The 18,102-nt window shown below is 31.0% G+C and overlaps 4 protein-coding genes across 4 annotated transcripts; 2 read left to right on the forward strand and 2 right to left on the reverse strand.

Moving 5' to 3' along the window:
• The first annotated feature begins 142 nt into the window (after positions 1–142).
• On the forward strand, positions 143–2,652 carry LOTGIDRAFT_149249 (hypothetical protein). Its single transcript, XM_009053512.1, has 5 exons — positions 143–614; positions 806–901; positions 1,324–1,445; positions 1,787–1,899; positions 2,236–2,652. Exons 1-5 carry the CDS (start codon positions 498–500, stop codon positions 2,283–2,285), a joined length of 498 nt encoding a protein of 165 aa, XP_009051760.1. The 5' UTR covers positions 143–497; the 3' UTR covers positions 2,286–2,652.
• Positions 2,653–2,967: 315 nt separating this feature from the next.
• On the reverse strand, positions 2,968–4,750 carry LOTGIDRAFT_153029 (hypothetical protein; the record flags this gene model as incomplete). The annotated part of the gene is made up of 5 exons (XM_009053513.1): positions 2,968–3,039; positions 3,351–3,567; positions 3,818–3,948; positions 4,170–4,345; positions 4,612–4,750. Coding segments are annotated over 5 exons (735 nt in total), but the record flags the coding sequence as incomplete, so codon positions are not given.
• A 498-nt stretch (positions 4,751–5,248) lies between these two features.
• On the forward strand, positions 5,249–7,131 carry LOTGIDRAFT_228437 (hypothetical protein; the record flags this gene model as incomplete). The annotated part of the gene is made up of 4 exons (XM_009053514.1): positions 5,249–5,400; positions 5,932–6,362; positions 6,534–6,688; positions 7,040–7,131. The coding sequence occupies exons 1-4, from the start codon at positions 5,335–5,337 to the stop codon at positions 7,129–7,131; spliced, it is 744 nt and encodes a 247-aa protein (XP_009051762.1). The 5' UTR covers positions 5,249–5,334.
• A 2,066-nt stretch (positions 7,132–9,197) lies between these two features.
• LOTGIDRAFT_153031 (hypothetical protein) lies at positions 9,198–17,280 on the reverse strand (the record flags this gene model as incomplete). The annotated part of the gene is made up of 17 exons (XM_009053515.1): positions 9,198–9,435; positions 9,840–10,115; positions 10,568–10,667; positions 10,932–11,013; positions 11,305–11,478; positions 11,972–12,104; positions 12,438–12,562; positions 12,979–13,009; positions 13,153–13,323; positions 13,719–13,873; positions 14,263–14,423; positions 14,797–14,859; positions 15,029–15,185; positions 15,547–15,771; positions 16,008–16,216; positions 16,449–16,607; positions 16,806–17,280. 17 exons carry the CDS (start codon positions 17,278–17,280, stop codon positions 9,198–9,200), a joined length of 2,934 nt encoding a protein of 977 aa, XP_009051763.1.
• Positions 17,281–18,102: the final 822 nt, after the last annotated feature.

Genomic DNA, 18,102 nt, shown 5'->3' on the forward strand with positions numbered 1-18,102 from the left:
GGAAGTCACTTTGTTTACAAACCAAAACTGGTTTCAAAACTTGATTGGTCAATCAAGTTTAGTTTTTTATTCCAGAATAAGTTGTAGCGTTTGACACGAGAAAGGGACTTCCGTTACTCGCGAGTTTTATCTTCTACACGTGAAAAGAGCGGCCAGCCTAGGACTTCAGGAAAACAGACAGAATTTGAAATTCTCGTTTGTTAACACCTTTACTAGAATTATTAAGGCCTCATAGCTTGCAATCTAATTTTTGTGTTTGGTTAATTACATTGATCTTCATTTTGTTTTTGCAAATAAATTTTGGTTCCAGACCACAAACGTTTCCATTAATTCATAGTAAGTTTTTCAATAAGTTAAAAAAACCCATCGAATTTGTATTGGCTGTTGATGACAATCATGGTATGAAACACTTCCAAAAGCTTTCAAAAGAAATACTGAACAAAGTGGGTCAGTTGTTAGTGGTTCAAGAAGTTATTGGCAGCAGAAGATCATTCACCATGCAAATCTTAGAAATAGCAACTGCTGGTGTCATAGCTGGTGGAATTGGTTTGGTTGTTGGATGGTTCTTGAAAACTAAGTATGGAACCAAGTTAGTAGTTGCAAATAATGGAGATGTAAGTGATAATTTTCATAACTTGGTTGAGGATTAGATAATTTTGAAAAGTGGTTTTGTTCTGATTTTACCACTACCGGTACTCAATAGGTGTTTTAGAGAAATCACAAGTTAGATTCCTTTTTTTGTATTCATAAAAAAAAGATTAGGACTATTTTATTATTAAGTTTTAATCACCATTTAATATTTCAGCTAAGCGAACCAGTCATAGCCACGGATGGTGAATTTAAAATGGTTCTTGTTGTTAGAAATGATTTAAAAATGGGGAAAGGAAAGGCAGCAGCACAGGTATGTAGTGTGCTCCTCAAAAATGTGCTGAATGTGATATACATTAGAAAAGATTTTCTCAAGAGTTACATGTGACAATATACATATGTTACTCAAAATCAATAACTGTATACCAAAATAGAATTTCATGTAAACACAAGATTTTTTATTCTTTTAAATTTTAATTAAGATTATCAATATACATCCATCAAAATATTTAAATAGGGTTGTTTTTTCCAATTTGAAATTGATACAATGAATTGTGAATTGTATCCAATTTTAGACTATGGGTGAGGCAATTGGAACACTTATGGATTTGGTGCTGTGGGTTATAATTACCTCTTGACTTCAATTGTGCTTTGAAAGTTTGCCTAGTTTCTCTTTAAGTCTCTTCCACTTATGTCCAAAAATTGATTCTATATAATGTAATAACTCTATTTCAGTGTGCCCATGCTGCTGTGGGATGTTGTGAAAATGCTCTTCAGACACATCAAGAGGCTTTATCATATTGGAGACATCATGGTCAGCCTAAAGTTGTAGTTAAAGTGGAAGATGGACCAACATTGTAAGAATTCTTTGATTTTTTGTTTTTTCAAATATTAAATTCATGTTTCCGGTTCCCTATGGTGTGCTTACTGCCTTCGAGTTATGGCCATCTCAAATCTTGTGCTACTTTGAATTTTGGTGGATGCTGTTGACAAGTATGTGTACCATCATATTTTCTCTTTAACACAGCATAGACCTACTGAACTTGTACATAAATAGATATAAATTTTTAAATGTAAAAAGTCATCTGAATGTTTACTTTACCAACTGATTATTTATTAATTGTAAATTTTAATGGTCTGGGTTCTTTAGCATAATATTTATTTGAATCACCCAGAGATCATTTGTTATCTGTTTCAGAATGGCTCTATATAAAAAAGCAATGAATTCAGGATTACCATGTTGTGTTATATCTGATGCTGGTAGAACACAGATACCAAGTGGCTCTAAAACTGTATTAGGTGTTGGTCCAGGTATTTAACAACTTATCGTAGTGGATAGATGTTACACCATAAGTTATCTGTTTCAAGTTTAGGATTGTTTGGAATGATTTTTGTTGATTAGGTTAGGCTTTAAAATAGAGCATTATCTAGCAAAAATGTTCTTAAAAAATGTCAATAGTATTTGGCAGTATGTCGCATTCCAAGGATTGTTATAGTTGATACTAAGGGAAATGAACATTTGAATCCTTATAAGTGCTGCAATTAGTGGAAATTGATCTCTATCAATTATTGGACAAAAATCCTGACCAACATGGGAATATTAAGAAGACTTTACTTTCTATTAAGACACATTGTTCTTTGTTTCAGGTCCAGCTTGTCTTGTTGATGAAATAACCGGACATCTCAAGTTATATTGAGGATGATTAAAGAATAATGAAAGCTTTTAAGGGATGTTTTATAAATTGTTGTACATATACCATCAACTTGTTTTTTTTTTGTAAAAATATATTACGTGAATTATGTAAAAAATGATTATTTTATTCATAATAACAACAATACAAAAACATAACAGCTTATTGGCAAGTAGATACATGTCATCCTGAGGAATTTAATGACCAAAGTTGATTACTGAGGGTGACATGAAACATTTAAATGCTTGATATCACTTTTAGTCCAAGATCATTAGGCATTATCTGGAAATTTTTCTAAAGAAGCTGATTTTTCAGGCATCTCCAGAACTATCATAATATGTAGAATCACTGATTAAATCTAATGTAATACCCGAAGATTGTAAAAAGCTTAATTCATGATGCTCTAGTTTCATGCCCTATATACTCAAAATGGTATGATGAGTATCTAAAGATAATTAGGCTTCTCTGGAGCTATATCAGTGCCTTCTAACCCTCTGTACGTCACTTTTAGCTCTCTGGATCTAGCAATATCTATCACAGTCTGTTGACCTTTTGAACTCAACTTCACATTATAAATTTCTAGCTTCTCCAGATTAGGAGACTTGAGGATAAAATCCAATATGGCTGCTTCAGAAAAGTTTTTAATTTTGTTCAAATTCAGATTTACAATATTTTGTCCATATTTTACCAGTGATTTTAGACAACTGTCTGTTAGATGATCACAGAATGCCAAGTTGAGCGTTTGAAGTTCAGGCAATTTCTGAAAATAGAAATATAAGAATACAAGCACATATTCAGACACAAAACGATTAAATGGTTTGGACAGAGGAGAAAGGAGTCATTGCCCCTGACTAGTAATTACCTCATTCTTCTTCTAATAGAAAATAGAATGTTATTTGAGTTTTGTACTATATCAATAAAAGATAAATATCTTGTTTTAATAGTCAAACTTTTTCTGATAAATAGAATTGGTTAGAGGGATGACTTACTATCTAAATTTATCTTACTAAATTTTTGGAGCTTTCCTCAAGTTATCCTCTGTGAACTGAAATTTGTTGGTGTTTTACTTACCTTTAATATTTGTAGTAGTGAAGTATCGGTGATAATATAGCCACAATGTTTTAAATTTAGTTCTTTTAAATATGGACAGTTTTTACACAATAATTTTATGATATTTTCAGTTAGATATAAACCCTCCAGATCCATATGTTCTAAAGTAGGCACCAGTAATATCCGTAAATTTTTCATGGTTAACTTCTTGCGAATTTTCAATCGATATATCATCATACTATAAATACAGGAAATGATAATATGAAGATTTTTTAAGTCTATGTTGTGTTTTATGTTTAAAGATATTTGGGCATTATCAGGCAGGATTGTAATTTATTTGGCTACTGCAAAAATCAAATATCAACTAACTAAAATTAATGCCTTTTAAAGCACAGAAACCAAAATATCTGAGCTTCCCTTGAGAAAGTGCAAATGAGCATCAGACATATGAAGGCTACCCTTGATTTATTGATGAATTGTTGTCATACCTTATAATGTATTCATCAGGGAAGTCAGTCAAATCATACTCTTCTAAATTATCCATAATAGTCTGTAGAGATTTCTCAAATAACGAGTCTACCATTGAATCTTTCTCTTCATTCTCAACAAAACAACTTCTCTATTAAAAAACACAAACTATTGCAATATTATATATTCTTAATAGACTTGAAGATGAAATCATAAAATGACCTCCCGGAGGAAAATCTTTACCAGAATTGTTCTGAGGGTAGCTCTATATAAACAAGTTTCAGAAAATATTTACAATCTGAATTTTAAAAATTTCTTGTTTATCCAAATTCATTTTAGCTTTCAGATGTCTGGAATCTTAATCCAAGTTACCTTTTCAAAATTCCTTGCATAGGTTGCTCTAACTAAAATGCTATTTTTCTGCTCCAATACTTCAAATCTGTTGACATTTTTAACTGAAATTGAATTTTTTAATTCTTCCAATATCTCGTCTTCAGAATGCCATTTTAACATTGGTAATTTTATGAGTTCTTTAAGATCTACAAAACCTGAAATACAAAGTTTTTTTTATATAAAATTCTTTGTCTAGAGTCAATACTTGAACAAAACCAACATTTTTATTACAGAATCAAATGGTCTACTATGAAAGTTCCGCTAGCGCTCTTGCAACATAATGGTAGTCATCTTTACGGAAACTGCCAAGGATTGCTGAACATTGTTGAATGTGATGAGAAACTGTTCTTTCATATTACATTAGCCTAGTTTCAGTAGTCCTGTAAGTAAGTTGTGAAACGTTGCTATTATGAGTACTTACCATTTTCAGTTACCCGCAGACCGGATTTGATAGCACCATAACGTAAAATATAACACAATCTTTTGGCAAGTCTGAGTTTTATTTCTTCTTTAGTGAGATGTTTCCCTCCAGTTTGATAATTATTACTAATTTCACTCATTTTGTATCTAATATCTGATATTCAATTCTATTAAATGTTTCTTTGATTTATTTTGAAATTAGTTCTTTTGTTCAATCACCAACTTAAATTGTTTAATATTATGAACATATCCAACTTATGTAAAATGTTTCAGCAATATCTTTCGAATGTGAAGCTGTCTCACTGATATTTCCTTTAATGTTCAGGTTATTTCCTAACCACTGGAAAGAAAAACCAAAAAATAGTCAACACAGTGTTTGATACATGATTAATGATGGTGCAATATCAAAGAAATGCTGGATATGCCTTATAACCAGAATTGAGCCTATTCCTAAGGAATTTAAGTGTGCCAATAGTGCAACATTACATCGGGGTACAAAATACGAAAGATCATGGCTTCAACATTATTAATATTTGACATTTTCTCTCAGACATCGATATATTATTTCATTGAAAAACCACGCCCACTCATTGGAGGCCGGATAATCAAAGCTTGTTATTATTTTTGTTAGTTATCTGCCCTTGATGACATGTAATGTTAAAAAATGAAACCTTGATAGTTTATGAATGTAATTGAATAAGTGTGAAAATTATGTCTTGTTATTATGAAGATAAATTTACTTTTTGTTAAATGGCATACAGGTTTGATATGGGTTTCAACATGGTTGATGGTAAGTAATACAAAACATAGGTTGTAACTTTGTTGCACATTGTATGAATTTGTACTATTGTGATGGTAATACTGAAAGGTTATAAATGCATTATATTCATCTAACTAGGCCTAGTCATTTAACCAGTGTAAAATAGATTTGATAAGAGGTAGTCCTACATTGTTTGATAATTTATAAATTGTGATTTGTGGATTAATGACTACAAAAAATATAAACTAATGTTTAATTACACAATTATCACAGATGACATTATTTTAATTTTGAATAAAAATTGAAGTGAATAAAGATTTTCCTTCTTGGCAGTTAACGTCAAAGTTTAAAATGAAATCGCATCTAAAGAACAGGTAGGTCTACTAGTGCTGTGACTTGTTTTTACCAAAAGCTCCTCTTAATTATTATATAAGAAAGGTCACCTTTCATTTTTTTTCATTACTACTATCATTAATTATGTAATAGAACATTAGTTTTTATCATTTTGGACACCTTTTTACTCAACCTTAATCCAATTACCTTATATACAAAACATTTCAGGTGTTGGTGTGGAAAAATGTGAATGGTCACAAAATTCTATCAGAAATAGACCCATTATCTATCAAAAGGACACCCAATCTTTCAGTTGGCTTGACAGATAACACTTTACAGCTCACCAATAGCAGAAATCCAACAGCTAATTACAAAAGCTTGAAGTATGATTCAATTGTGGCCAAAAATACATCAGAGAAAAGTTTGAATATGGTTGTGAGCAGTAGACATATTAACAAAAACAAAAATTACCAGAATAAAAATAAATTTAATTTTATACGGAAACATACTCGCTTAAAGAAGAGTGTTACAGAGAATGTCAGCAAAGACAATGACGTGAAACCAAAGATCTCAACTCTAAACCTTACAACAAATTTAACAGATGTACAATTGGCTCATTATAGAGAACTGTATTTTAAATTAAGTATGAAAAAACAAATGTAAGTTTTATATATATAAATTGCAAGATGAATATAGTCAAGCATGTATTTAAGCAATTTTTTATCAGGGAACTTTGTCTGTTTAAACGGTGCAGAATGGATTTATTATAGAGCTTTATATACAATATTTCCAAATTATAATTTTAACTATAATTCTCTGATTTCTTACAGGGAGTTTGACGCTCAGATAGCCTATTTCTGTATGTTTTTTATAATAATAGTCATATGTTTTGCCTCATGGTTTGCTGGTATATGTAGAATAAGAAAACATTCAGTCATGGAAGTTTTAGATTTTGAGAATAGTCAACCTTTAACAACAGTCAAAGGTAAATATTTCTTTGGCTTTCTATTGCGCATTGGAAAACATAAAACATGTGGCAGTGAAATTATTCAGTCACTTTGTTGGATTGTTGTCACGACCAGTGTCAGCTTTTAACCATTTCAAAGCACACTGCAGGTTTTTATAGTGACTGATGACTAACATCACGAATATATTGTCACTTCTACATCTATCAAATGAACAGAATTGTGTTTCTATTATTTTTACAAGCAAGGATAGAGCCAAAATCTAATCTTAATTTGAATAAGTTGATACACAAGTATACCATATGTAAGAGGAAATATTAGTGCAATAGAAAGAATACACTTATCATATTAATTTTATGTTTCTGTTATAGATGTGATGTTGAGAAAGTCTAGATATTTACCAATGTTTGAAAATTTTTATAATAAAAAAAAGATGAAAGTCAGCAGAGGAACAAATCCATGATGGTATTCTTGGGTTGCATTTATTTCTGTCACAAGGAGAAAAACTGCTATATACCCATCAGGTTGATAATCAGGAAGCAATGGAGGACCTCGCTCTGGTATTATAGACTAGCCTGTAAGGGCATATCAGTGATCTCTAATTTTCCAGAATGTGCATGAACAACCTTCATCCCATAGAACACCTGATACTGTCTTTAAGGTACAGTTAAACTTGTACCAATGGACACCCTTATTAAGCTTGACCCTTCAAGGAACGGCCATGAAATGTACCAAAATAAAAGTTACAAAGGCCTATGTTAAAGCCATATTGATGTGCCATTTGAAAGACAAGCCCAGCTTCATTTAGAGGTCATATTGGATACATATGTTTAAAAATCTAAGTATTATCATCCTGGAGATATTAATAAGGGTAACAGTCATATCATGAGTAATATTTACTTGTAATATAACTTATAAGGTTTCTATTTATTTTAAAGAAATTCTTCATTGTGTGAGGTCAATCTGATTAAAATGCAGATCAAGATGTTTCTCTTCATGTTTTTTCAAGGGTGATTCATCTTTCTATCCATTTATATACATTGAGTTGCATTGAACTATTGGATAATCATTAAAACTTTGTTTTTAAATGATTAGTATAATTCATGACTGTATCTAGCCATAACAGAATTCAAAGAACAATGAATCCCCTAGATACTGAAAGTTAACAGTCAAGTAACATGTAAATCTGTATTTTAGTATATTGATGTTAAGATGTCTTCCTTGATGGAAGCTATATATAGTGGCTCCAGAGCTCATATTTATTTATTATTTTTGAAATTTTTAATGTAAAGCTAGGGATTGTTATTGTTTATATAAATATATATAGTTAGTAATAAAATATATATTTTTTATTTATCATTTTGGCACATCATGAACTGAAAGCTTAAAGTGACATACATCATAAACATGGATGGTAACAGCTGGGCCTCTTAATGGTTATAATTGATGTATGCACTGTATGTTACTATAATTGGCTTATCTGTTGTAATGCCTCCTTCGATACCTGTCGTGAAAATGGTGTTTACGATTTTCTTGCCAATCCGAGTCTTGTGCACTAAAGTTGACAATAGTCAAGGTTTTATAACTAAGGCCTGCTTACACCTACCCTTTTTTTGGAAAAATTGCCAGTGTGGAAACACGAGAGAAACCCAATAACGAACGGAAATTCACATAATTGACCCTGTAAACACGATACTCATGAGAGGTATCAAACTAGGTATAAATACCATCAATTAACTCAGCTCTAATTTTCATGTGTTGCCTTTATGTAATTATTAATAGAGCTAGTATGTTCCATTAAACAATATTCCACTAGCATTTAATGATTCATCATGTCTGGCTCCACTGAAGCACATCATACACTATTCTTATGTACAATGAATTATTTTGCCTGCAGCTACAAATTTAAAATGTATGTATGACTTTCAAGAGACTAAGACTTAGATTAGCTTCATGTGGTCAATAATATTGCTGTAGATCTGCTTGCCCATAGACAAAAGAAATGATGTTAAAATTGAGAAATAAGAATATTCTATTTATAAACAAATAATACATTACTACATTATCACAGCTTTTTTTACTAAAATTAAAAGAATCCATAAAAGTTGTACTAAGTATATACATTCATATTTGAAACCTGAATAGAATAACAAGCAGGTACTTAAACAACCTGATATCTACTGTTCCATATCAAATGAGCTCAAAAATAAGTAGAATAAGTTAAATTTCAATATAGATTTATAATAACTATATAAATGTAATATTTCATGCATTATGCAAACCCATACCTCATCAGAGTTTTGATATATAGTTCATAAATAATATTAGAGATACATAACTCCAGTGATTTCTGCTCATATAGCAAACTAATTAGCAATCTTATAGGCTGACTTTATTCATATGGTCATTAAGACTTCTTCATAGTAGAGATACTAAAAACTGGAATGCGTGATCGGCAGGTTCTGCACCTTTAGGATTCATGGAATCACATCTTCCGAAAAAAGAGTAGATGCAAGTCTTTAATTTTTTTCAATAATCTTCGGAATTAGTCTGTTCATCTTCACTCTTTTCCCATTCTCCATAACTAACTTGTTCTGATAAGACATCTTCAGACTGGTTGATATTTCTAATGACAGGGGATGAGGGAGACTGGCCATTGGATAATAAAAATTCTGATTTATACATGTGATTAGCCATATCTTCATTCATCTCATCTAATTCTCCAGCTATTTCTATTAAACATTCATCCATTATCTGATCTGTTATTCTGAAAGTAAACAGTTAATTTGTAACCAGGGCTGTTGGTTCAAATTTTCCGGACATAAAAGATAGGGAATCTCAAATGTCCCGGGATCTCAAATAGCCATAATGTTCCATTCAAAATTAAATTTCTTTAAGGTATTTTAGCATCTAAGGCATGGTTAATGCTCCTACCAATTATCCATAAAATAAATTAGCTAAATGTACTGTATGTATGGCAGAAACATTAATTAAGATGATTTGAGTGCTCCTGTCATCTGATCAATCAACAAAGACACCAAACAAACCATTTCTTCAAATAATTTTAAATAAATTAAAATAACTAATACAATAAAGTTAAAATTATTTGAACATTTTGTCTCAATGATTGATCTCAATTTAAGCCATGCGTAAGATCATGACAATACTCACTCTTCAACAAGTTTCCAAGGATTAAACTTCCCCATAGGATGATGTGATATCTTCTTCAGATGAAGTTGAAAATCTTCTCTATTGTCCTCTATTTTATTAACAATAGTTTGAGGTATGGACAACTGTTTTGAAGATCTAACATAAGGTGGTACAGTTAAGATATCCTCTACAGAATCACTGCTTGCTTGTTGATATACCTTCTCTTGTCTTACCAGTTGAGAAGATTTAGGTTTAGTGTATAATATAGGTTCGGGTAAAACTTCCTTGGAAAAAGCACTGAAATTACAATTTTACATTTCATTTCATTTATAAAACAAATTTTTGTTTCCATTTCCACTCCAATCTTAACTATAACTGCCTCAACATCGAATTAAGTAATTAAATCTTTTAAAAGTTTGTTCCTTTAGATCATAAATATCTTACAAAGAAAACACTAATTCTGAGAGAAAGGACCTTGAAGCACTTTGTTCATCTTTTTGAAAAACTTTCACAAGGATAATAATCTTATACCTAAAGCTTGCCGACATGTGACATACAACTTTTCAAACAAAATATCTGACAACTGAGTACTGATGTCAGGGTATTAGATGAGTTTGTAGTTTGACATTGTGAAAATGTTTTGAAAATTCTCTACAACTGTGTTTATTAACCAATATCCCTTTCAAAGTATCAGTATAGCTATTAAAACTTATATTTATAGAGCCTGAGAGAGAATCTGACTATCTTACCTTGATTTACGAAACTGTGATGAAGAAGATTGAGGTTTTTGTCTATGATATGATATTTGAATACCTGTTGGTGAACGAGGTCTTTCTGAGGCTATCTCATCTGTAATGAAATATTAAAATCATAATAGTAGAACAGCTACCAAATCTTAACACTGCATTAATATCTCAGTAGTATTGTAGTATTGAAGATGATCAGTAAACAGTGAAGGGATATAGCAAATATTTCGATGATTATATCTCTGTAGCTTTTGTTATCATTTAATTACTACAGCTTACCAAAAAAAATAAGGCCCTTAGATTCTTAGAATCTTATCTTTAGGCTGATCTTTGACAAAATGTTGAGTTTAAATCATTCATTACTTACTTGATGTGAAATGTCTAGTTTTTGGTCTAGGATCATCAAAGTCTACACACTGCCATCTTCTTCTGATGTCTTCTTGTTCGTCCTAAATATACATGCTGTATTATTATAATATTTTAAAAAAATAACAGGATTATAAGACAAATGGAAAGCTTGAATATTTTCTCACACTTAAACATGTGATCAAGAAATTCGGCTATAAAACATACAAACTTCACAAAAATAGCTCTTTTCTTCAAGTTTTACATATCAAAATTATGGAAATAACACGCACATAACGTCAAACATATACATTCAAATGTCACTAGCAAATGGATCAATCCCATGGGCCTTGGTGAATTTTTCTATATTTTAAAGAATGAAGTCTAAATCATACCTCCATCTGTTGTAATCTATATATAAGATTATTTAAGGTGGGTGAATCCTGTATAGCTATAGCATGTTGATGTATTTTATCTCTAGATTGTATATGGTTTAAATTATGAACCGTATCTCTCAATACATCATCTACTATAACATCAGTTAAATCTTCTTCACTTCGACGTAACATCTATATTTATAAACAACAAAGGTTAATATATATTGTAAATATCAATATCATAAAATATTGACGTTACATCTATATCAATATAAACATTACATATATACATAATACACACTTAAACATATTGTTTCAATGAAATACTTAATATTAATATGCCAGGCAGCTATATCAATATCTACATCCAAAACATATTGATATACTGATATTTTGTAATTGTCAGCATCATGAGATGAACTTTTGACAAAATATTCTCATTGTTGACATGTTAAAATTTAATACTTTCTATGAAAGTTTCTATGATTAGCAAAAATTTCAATTTATCACAACCATCTGATAAATCCTGACCATTATGAATCAAAATTTAATTAAGTAGCGAAAACTGAAATTGCTAATCAAATTGAACCATGATCATCACATTGTAAAAACAATTAAACATTTCTTTCAAATTACGATTTTAAAATAATCATCATGATAACTTAAGAGATGAGAAAATATTTACCTTATTAGCCTTAGATGCTAATGGATAAGATGTAAACATGTTGTTATCTTTCTGTGTATTTAGATTGAGTTTTCTTCTGACCTCATCAGCAATATCTTCTATCAATGAATCTGATAATGCTCTTCTTCTTCTCCTGTTTAATTTACAATTAATTAAAAACATTTTAACAGAACTGGATCTTTCATTCCAATATCTTTAAAAAATATTTTGCACCTTTTTACAAAGGATATAGAAAACCTAGCTTTCCAACAACCCAAATTTAAGAACTTACAAACAAATTAAGTCCTGTACATGTGCTTTTGTAACTTTGTCAGTAGTACAAAATACAAAGTAGTACAAATCTGTGAAAGATCAATGAGGTTTAGACAAGGATCAGCTGGTAGAAAAGATCCTTGGGAACCTAAGTTCTTATCCTTGTAAATAATGGCTGTTCCTTTTCTTTCTTTCAATGAGTAAACAGTATTACCTTAAGGTGGGACTGGGAGATCTGGATCTAAGTAGAGGTGAGTCTGCCCATGGTCGAGGTGAAACTGATCTTGGACGGGGAACATGTTGTGAATGTTTTCTCTCTTCATAATTTCTAGTCAGAATCTGAAATTTATAGAATTATTATTTGATAAAAATGTTCTAATCAAATCAAAGTCACTTTGTAAACTACATCATAAAGAGTGGTTGACCAAAATCACAAATTCATATACCAGGAAACTATATAGCATTTTTAATTCATTATGATACACTTTGAGTAAGCTTTGAAGAATGCTTAGGACCATAATTACAAAATTTATATCATCTTAGACTTCATATCTGAACTAAAACAGCCACTTAAGAAAATACAATATTTCATATCATAATCTAGGAGGTAACTTAGCGATAAGAAGCCTACTATAATGGATGTATCTATTTCTTTGCAAAAAAAAAGAGAGTGATAATATGAATACTTGTCAAAATAAATGTTGGTATACAAAAATAGCTGCTTTCTCAGATAAGAAAAATAAAACAATGCTTACCTGTTGTCTAGGTTTATCTGGAAATAATCGTCTGCAAAATAAAATATTTGAAAATTAAATGATTCTGTCAAAAAAAAAACATCCACTCCTATTTCTGATGATACTCATATTAGAAAAAGACTAGAAATTCTCTTTACAATCCCTTTAAAACCTTAAAATATTTACATTACATACCTTATAAAACTATTGTTAATATCTTCAATAAGGTATCTCCTAGACGAACTAGGACTTTCTGACCTACTTCTTCTCTCTCCTGAGGGTGATCTTCCACAACTTGTAGGTGAACCTGGGGGAATCCATGGTGCTTTATGATGTCTACTTGGACTAAATCCTAACTGTTTATGTCTAGAAGAGGTTTGAAAGATGGTTATAATATCAACATAATACCAAGTATATAACACAATGATCTGCATAAATTTCATGATAAATTGCAAAAATACTGAGTTTACTAAATAAAAAACTACTAAAAATACCACATCAAGAAACCTTGCATCCTGTTTGCAACTCTTACGCTCTTATCTACTATAGTTCTTTAGCCAAGGGTATCAAACTATATTTACTTTACTAAGAGACAAAATCCACAATATCATCAATTTCAAATCCAGGTAATATCTACAGTCATTTGTCAGTAAATTGAATAAGAATATCAGCTTTTTGAAGCTCACACTCAAATTCACTCAAAAATAAAAAGTAAAATATGATTTACCAGTAAAAGTAAAAGAACTAGTATAATACTGTACCTTTCTGGTGAGGAAGGTGCTGAAGATGGTCTTTGTTCTAAAAGTGGATTAACAGCTGCATTCACAGCTTTTAGATTAGAGGCTAAAGTAGGATCAGCAAAATGTGTGTCTGATACAACAGGCTGAACTGGTCTACTCACTCTTTCTCTTTTACTCTACAAAGGGTACAGAAAAGGAAACAAACTACTTCAAGTAATGAGGATAGTCTAGAAATTTCACGGTGAACAAAGACAAAACTATTATGACTGGATCCATAATAGAAAGTTTGATCAAGTAACATGGCCAAAAATTGGATCGTACTATTGCAGATAAATGTCTTTCACAACTTTTATAATCAATTGGGTTATGTCATGCTTAAATTGAGATATATTGAGAGTTTGTGGACATGGCAAGACGGTAGATTAGAAAACAGGTGGCAAGTCCATATTGAGTTGTTCAGTTCAGTGATTTCAGTTCTTACTTTGCTAATAACTCAGATTCAAACCATGTTTCCTGATCATGGATTTTGTATCCAAAACAGTAAAATACAGAACCAATTTCCTACCTGAAGTTTACCTGGTAATATGACACTAGTTTTAGGACCTAGATTTCTATTCTTATTAGGTATATTAAACATTACACCAGGTTTCTTAGTACCAACAGTTGATGATTTTAATAAAGAATTTATACCAGCTCGTAGAGTAGTCTTTCTTGATGGTGAACCACCTAAAATAATTGACATTCTAAAGAAATTTCAAGTACTGTCTAGTGTAATATAACTAACTGATTTTACTTGAAAGTTAAAGGAAATTTTTGTCGACAACTAAGGAAACAGAAAATAACAAACAATAGATCACAAATATATGTAACCTGTAAGCTTATCTATTAAGCAGATGAAAACAAAATAGTCATACACAAACAATTTTACCAAAATGAATACTTTGGCAATAACAGTGTTCTAAAATGCAATCCAAAAAGATACATCTCGGAAGGGTAAATTGAATAATATGGAAAGACATAACCAAGCAAATGACCTGTATGGCACCCACAGCTCTTACCAAATGGCTACAGCCCTGATGATAAAGAAAACATTAATTACCTCTGTAATGACTAACAGGTTTTCTAATACCAACTTCATTTCTTACTGGTCTCTTTACTACTTCTACAACAGAAAAAGATTCTTTCTCATATACATTTTGTTTTTAGGGCAAACATTTGAGGAGCTGTTCTTAAATCAAACAATGATTACAATTGTTCAGTACTGTTCAGCAATTAATTCTTACTGGAAACATTAACAGTTCTAATCTGATCCAAAAATGTATAATACCAACCTTTCATTTTGTTTTCTTTTCCATAGAATTTCTGATGTAATTGAGCTGGTTTATCTTGTTTAAAATCTAATACAAATGGTGGTCTAACAGATGTGTTATGATGCTGTTTAGATGAATTGTGAGTTTTCATATCACTTCGCCATATATCATTCAATTCCTGCAAAATGACAGTACCAATAATTCTTTCAGTTATATCTATTTACATCAAAACTCATTCAACTTTTGGAATTTGTAACAGTGCCAAAAAATCAGTATATGCACCCTTCCAGCTTAAACATGCTAAAAAATTGGCAGCAATAATTAGTACATATTATAAGTATCAATGACCATATCAGTGACAAAATAAATGCAAAGCCTTTCCTTTGGAATATGCTGCATCTGTCATTTTAACATAACTGATATAATATTTAAGGGACATTTAAAAGCGAGAGTTACATAAGTAGAAAACACAGCATCATGATAAATACACCTTATGTTTTCTGATTACTTATATATATACATTACTCTTGTGTACTCACATCTACTTTATCTAGGATGGCAATAAGTTGATTATTAACAGAACTATCATTGCCTCTCTGTATCTGTGTTGTTAACATTGTTAACTGCCGTATTAATAAAGCTAGTTCTCTATACGATGATGGTAAACCAGTCTGAAAATCTTGATGAGGTAGTTGATGAACGAAGGCTTGCATTGATCTCAAAGCACCACGATGAGCTGCAGTTAGCTTGGATATAGCTTGACTCTGTTAAAAAAATATCATCATCCTTATAAAACATTCACAAAGCTCACAAAGCTGTCACAGTGGGCTATCGTTGCACTGGAAGGGTCAGCATAACTACATCAGCTTTGACTGTCTTAATAATTATAGCAACTGAGCTTGCAAGAATGACTTTGGGAAATCAAGTTCCACCAGCTTAGTATTTCATGTGATAACTATGACTAAGTTACTTAGATAAAACAAATAAATAACACACCCACCTTTTTAGTCTGTTTGATATCATTAGAACCAAGCTGTAAGAAATCTTTCTGTATTTGTTTAACTTGTTGTCGTAAGTTATATAGATTTCTAGCTGTTCTAACAGTTTGTTCTTCTGATCTAACAGCCTTTCTATTCAGATCTTCTTCATCTGATAAATAACCATCTTTACTTCTTCCTCTTCTCTTCCTTAAAAACTCTGTACCTTCTTCTACAATTACAAAGTCATTTCAAATACATTCAGGTCTTTAGCAATTAAAATATATTGTAAACCCAGGAACCATTAGTGAATAATTTAAGTGAAAGAGTGAAAATGTTTATGTTCAAATTTAATCAAAAATATCTGACATATATCAGGAACCATAAGATTTGGTTCTATAAAAGAAAAATCATAACAACCATCATGTTTATATTGCTAATCTATTCAGACAGTCATTGCTAACCTGTTATAGCCTTTTCTTCTATAGTTTTAATTTGATTTAAATATGATTCCAATTCTTTCTGCATTCTAGATATTTCATCTTGCCCTTCTGTACCAGCTATATGTACTTTGTGTATAGGATATCTATCTGTATCTCTTGTCGGTGGACTGTTTGTCGTGACTACAAATAAAAACGACAATAAATCGATCGTTAATATTGAATCTTCTGTAACTTTGGTTAGGAATATATTTTTTTATCTTTTACAGTCTTAGAGGAAACAATGTCTACCAAATTTAGTAAGACACTCCAGTTAAGAAACACTTAGCAGTAGTAATTACAACATGACAAACAAAATTACATCTTTTATGATGAAAATACCTGGTAAATTAACAGGATTCACTCTAGGTATTGGAACAGGTTGAGGAACTGATCTGTGTACATTCTTCACCTCATCTTTAAACTTTATTGTTGTTTTCCCAGCCACTGTTTTCTTATTAGCAGGTTGACTGACTTTTGAGTTCATTCCTTTTGTTGTAGGTCGACCTCTAGTTTGCTGTGGACTTTTAGGCTGATAAGCTCTCATTTCCTCAGCCCTTTTCTGATTTCTAAAATCTCGTCTAGCTAACAAGACTGCAGCACTTAGTTTATCCTCTGATAACACAGAAAATTGCATTGAAGAGTTTAACGGAAGAGAAGTAGGAGAGAAATTCTCACGTTTAGATTTGGATTGTCCAAGGCGTTCTATCATTATTGGTTCAGGTTTTCTCTGTTTATAAATAAGGTTATTGGCACTTGGTGGAGCATTCAAATTAAACTGCAACTGATTCATCTGTAGAAAACTCTTAGCAGCCATTTCTATTTCTGAACACAAGACACTGTTGTGCAAATACTTCACAGACTGACAATAAAATAAAATCATTGGCTAACACGTGTATAGTACAGTATACGAGGTTTTTCATTCTCATCCGCAGAAAAAGAACATTAAACCTCGTACAATATTTCATGACTGTTTATATACGTGTTATTTAATCGGTGGATTTTTGGTTATGTACAATCAAGCTAAGAATAAGAGGATTTGATCACAAGATCCGTGCTTTTATCAGTTTTTAAATGGTACCATACCAAAAAGTCAAAATGACCAAATATGACATGTATTGTATGAGGTTTAAAGCGGTCATGATGTGAAGGATCGGTTATTGGATTAGTAATCTCTTGAAATCAGACCAGAAAGAGAGTTATTTACAATTTACAAGGTAAAACTTAGATCTAGACCATAACATTTTTAATTTCATAATATAAGAGTCATTAAATATGTCCATATGTACTTACAAAATACTACTCAAATTCTACATTTGCATTACGTAGTTTAATTCATTAGAAAGTTTAATTCATTTTTGAAAAATGATGTTCAAAATATTCAAGATTCAACATGAAATAAATTTCGTTCAAAACGCCGCCATAATGAAAATAAACGCCACCTGTTTAACTTCCGGTTTATTACTTTCGTCAATGATTTTCGAAGTTTTTATCCTAACTGGTTATAGTTAGTACTCAATTGTTCTTCTTGGTTATTCTAGATTATTATTTCATTGTCAAGTTCAGTATTCTATCCTCAAAATCAATTTGTCAGGGAAAAAAATATCAAGAAGCAATAAGCACTCATTTACTTCCGGTT

This window comes from Lottia gigantea (assembly GCF_000327385.1).
Source record: "Lottia gigantea unplaced genomic scaffold LOTGIsca_2, whole genome shotgun sequence".
In the NCBI taxonomy this organism is placed as follows: Eukaryota; Metazoa; Mollusca; class Gastropoda; family Lottiidae; genus Lottia; species Lottia gigantea.

Coding starts and splice junctions, on each gene's coding strand:
- LOTGIDRAFT_149249 (XM_009053512.1), top strand. CDS start 498: ATGCAAATCTTAGAAATAGCAACTGCTGGTGTCATAGCTGGTGGAATT. Junction 615..805: donor TAGTTGCAAATAATGGAGAT/GTAAGTGATAAT, acceptor TTAATATTTCAG/CTAAGCGAACCAGTCATAGC. Junction 1,900..2,235: donor TGTATTAGGTGTTGGTCCAG/GTATTTAACAAC, acceptor TCTTTGTTTCAG/GTCCAGCTTGTCTTGTTGAT.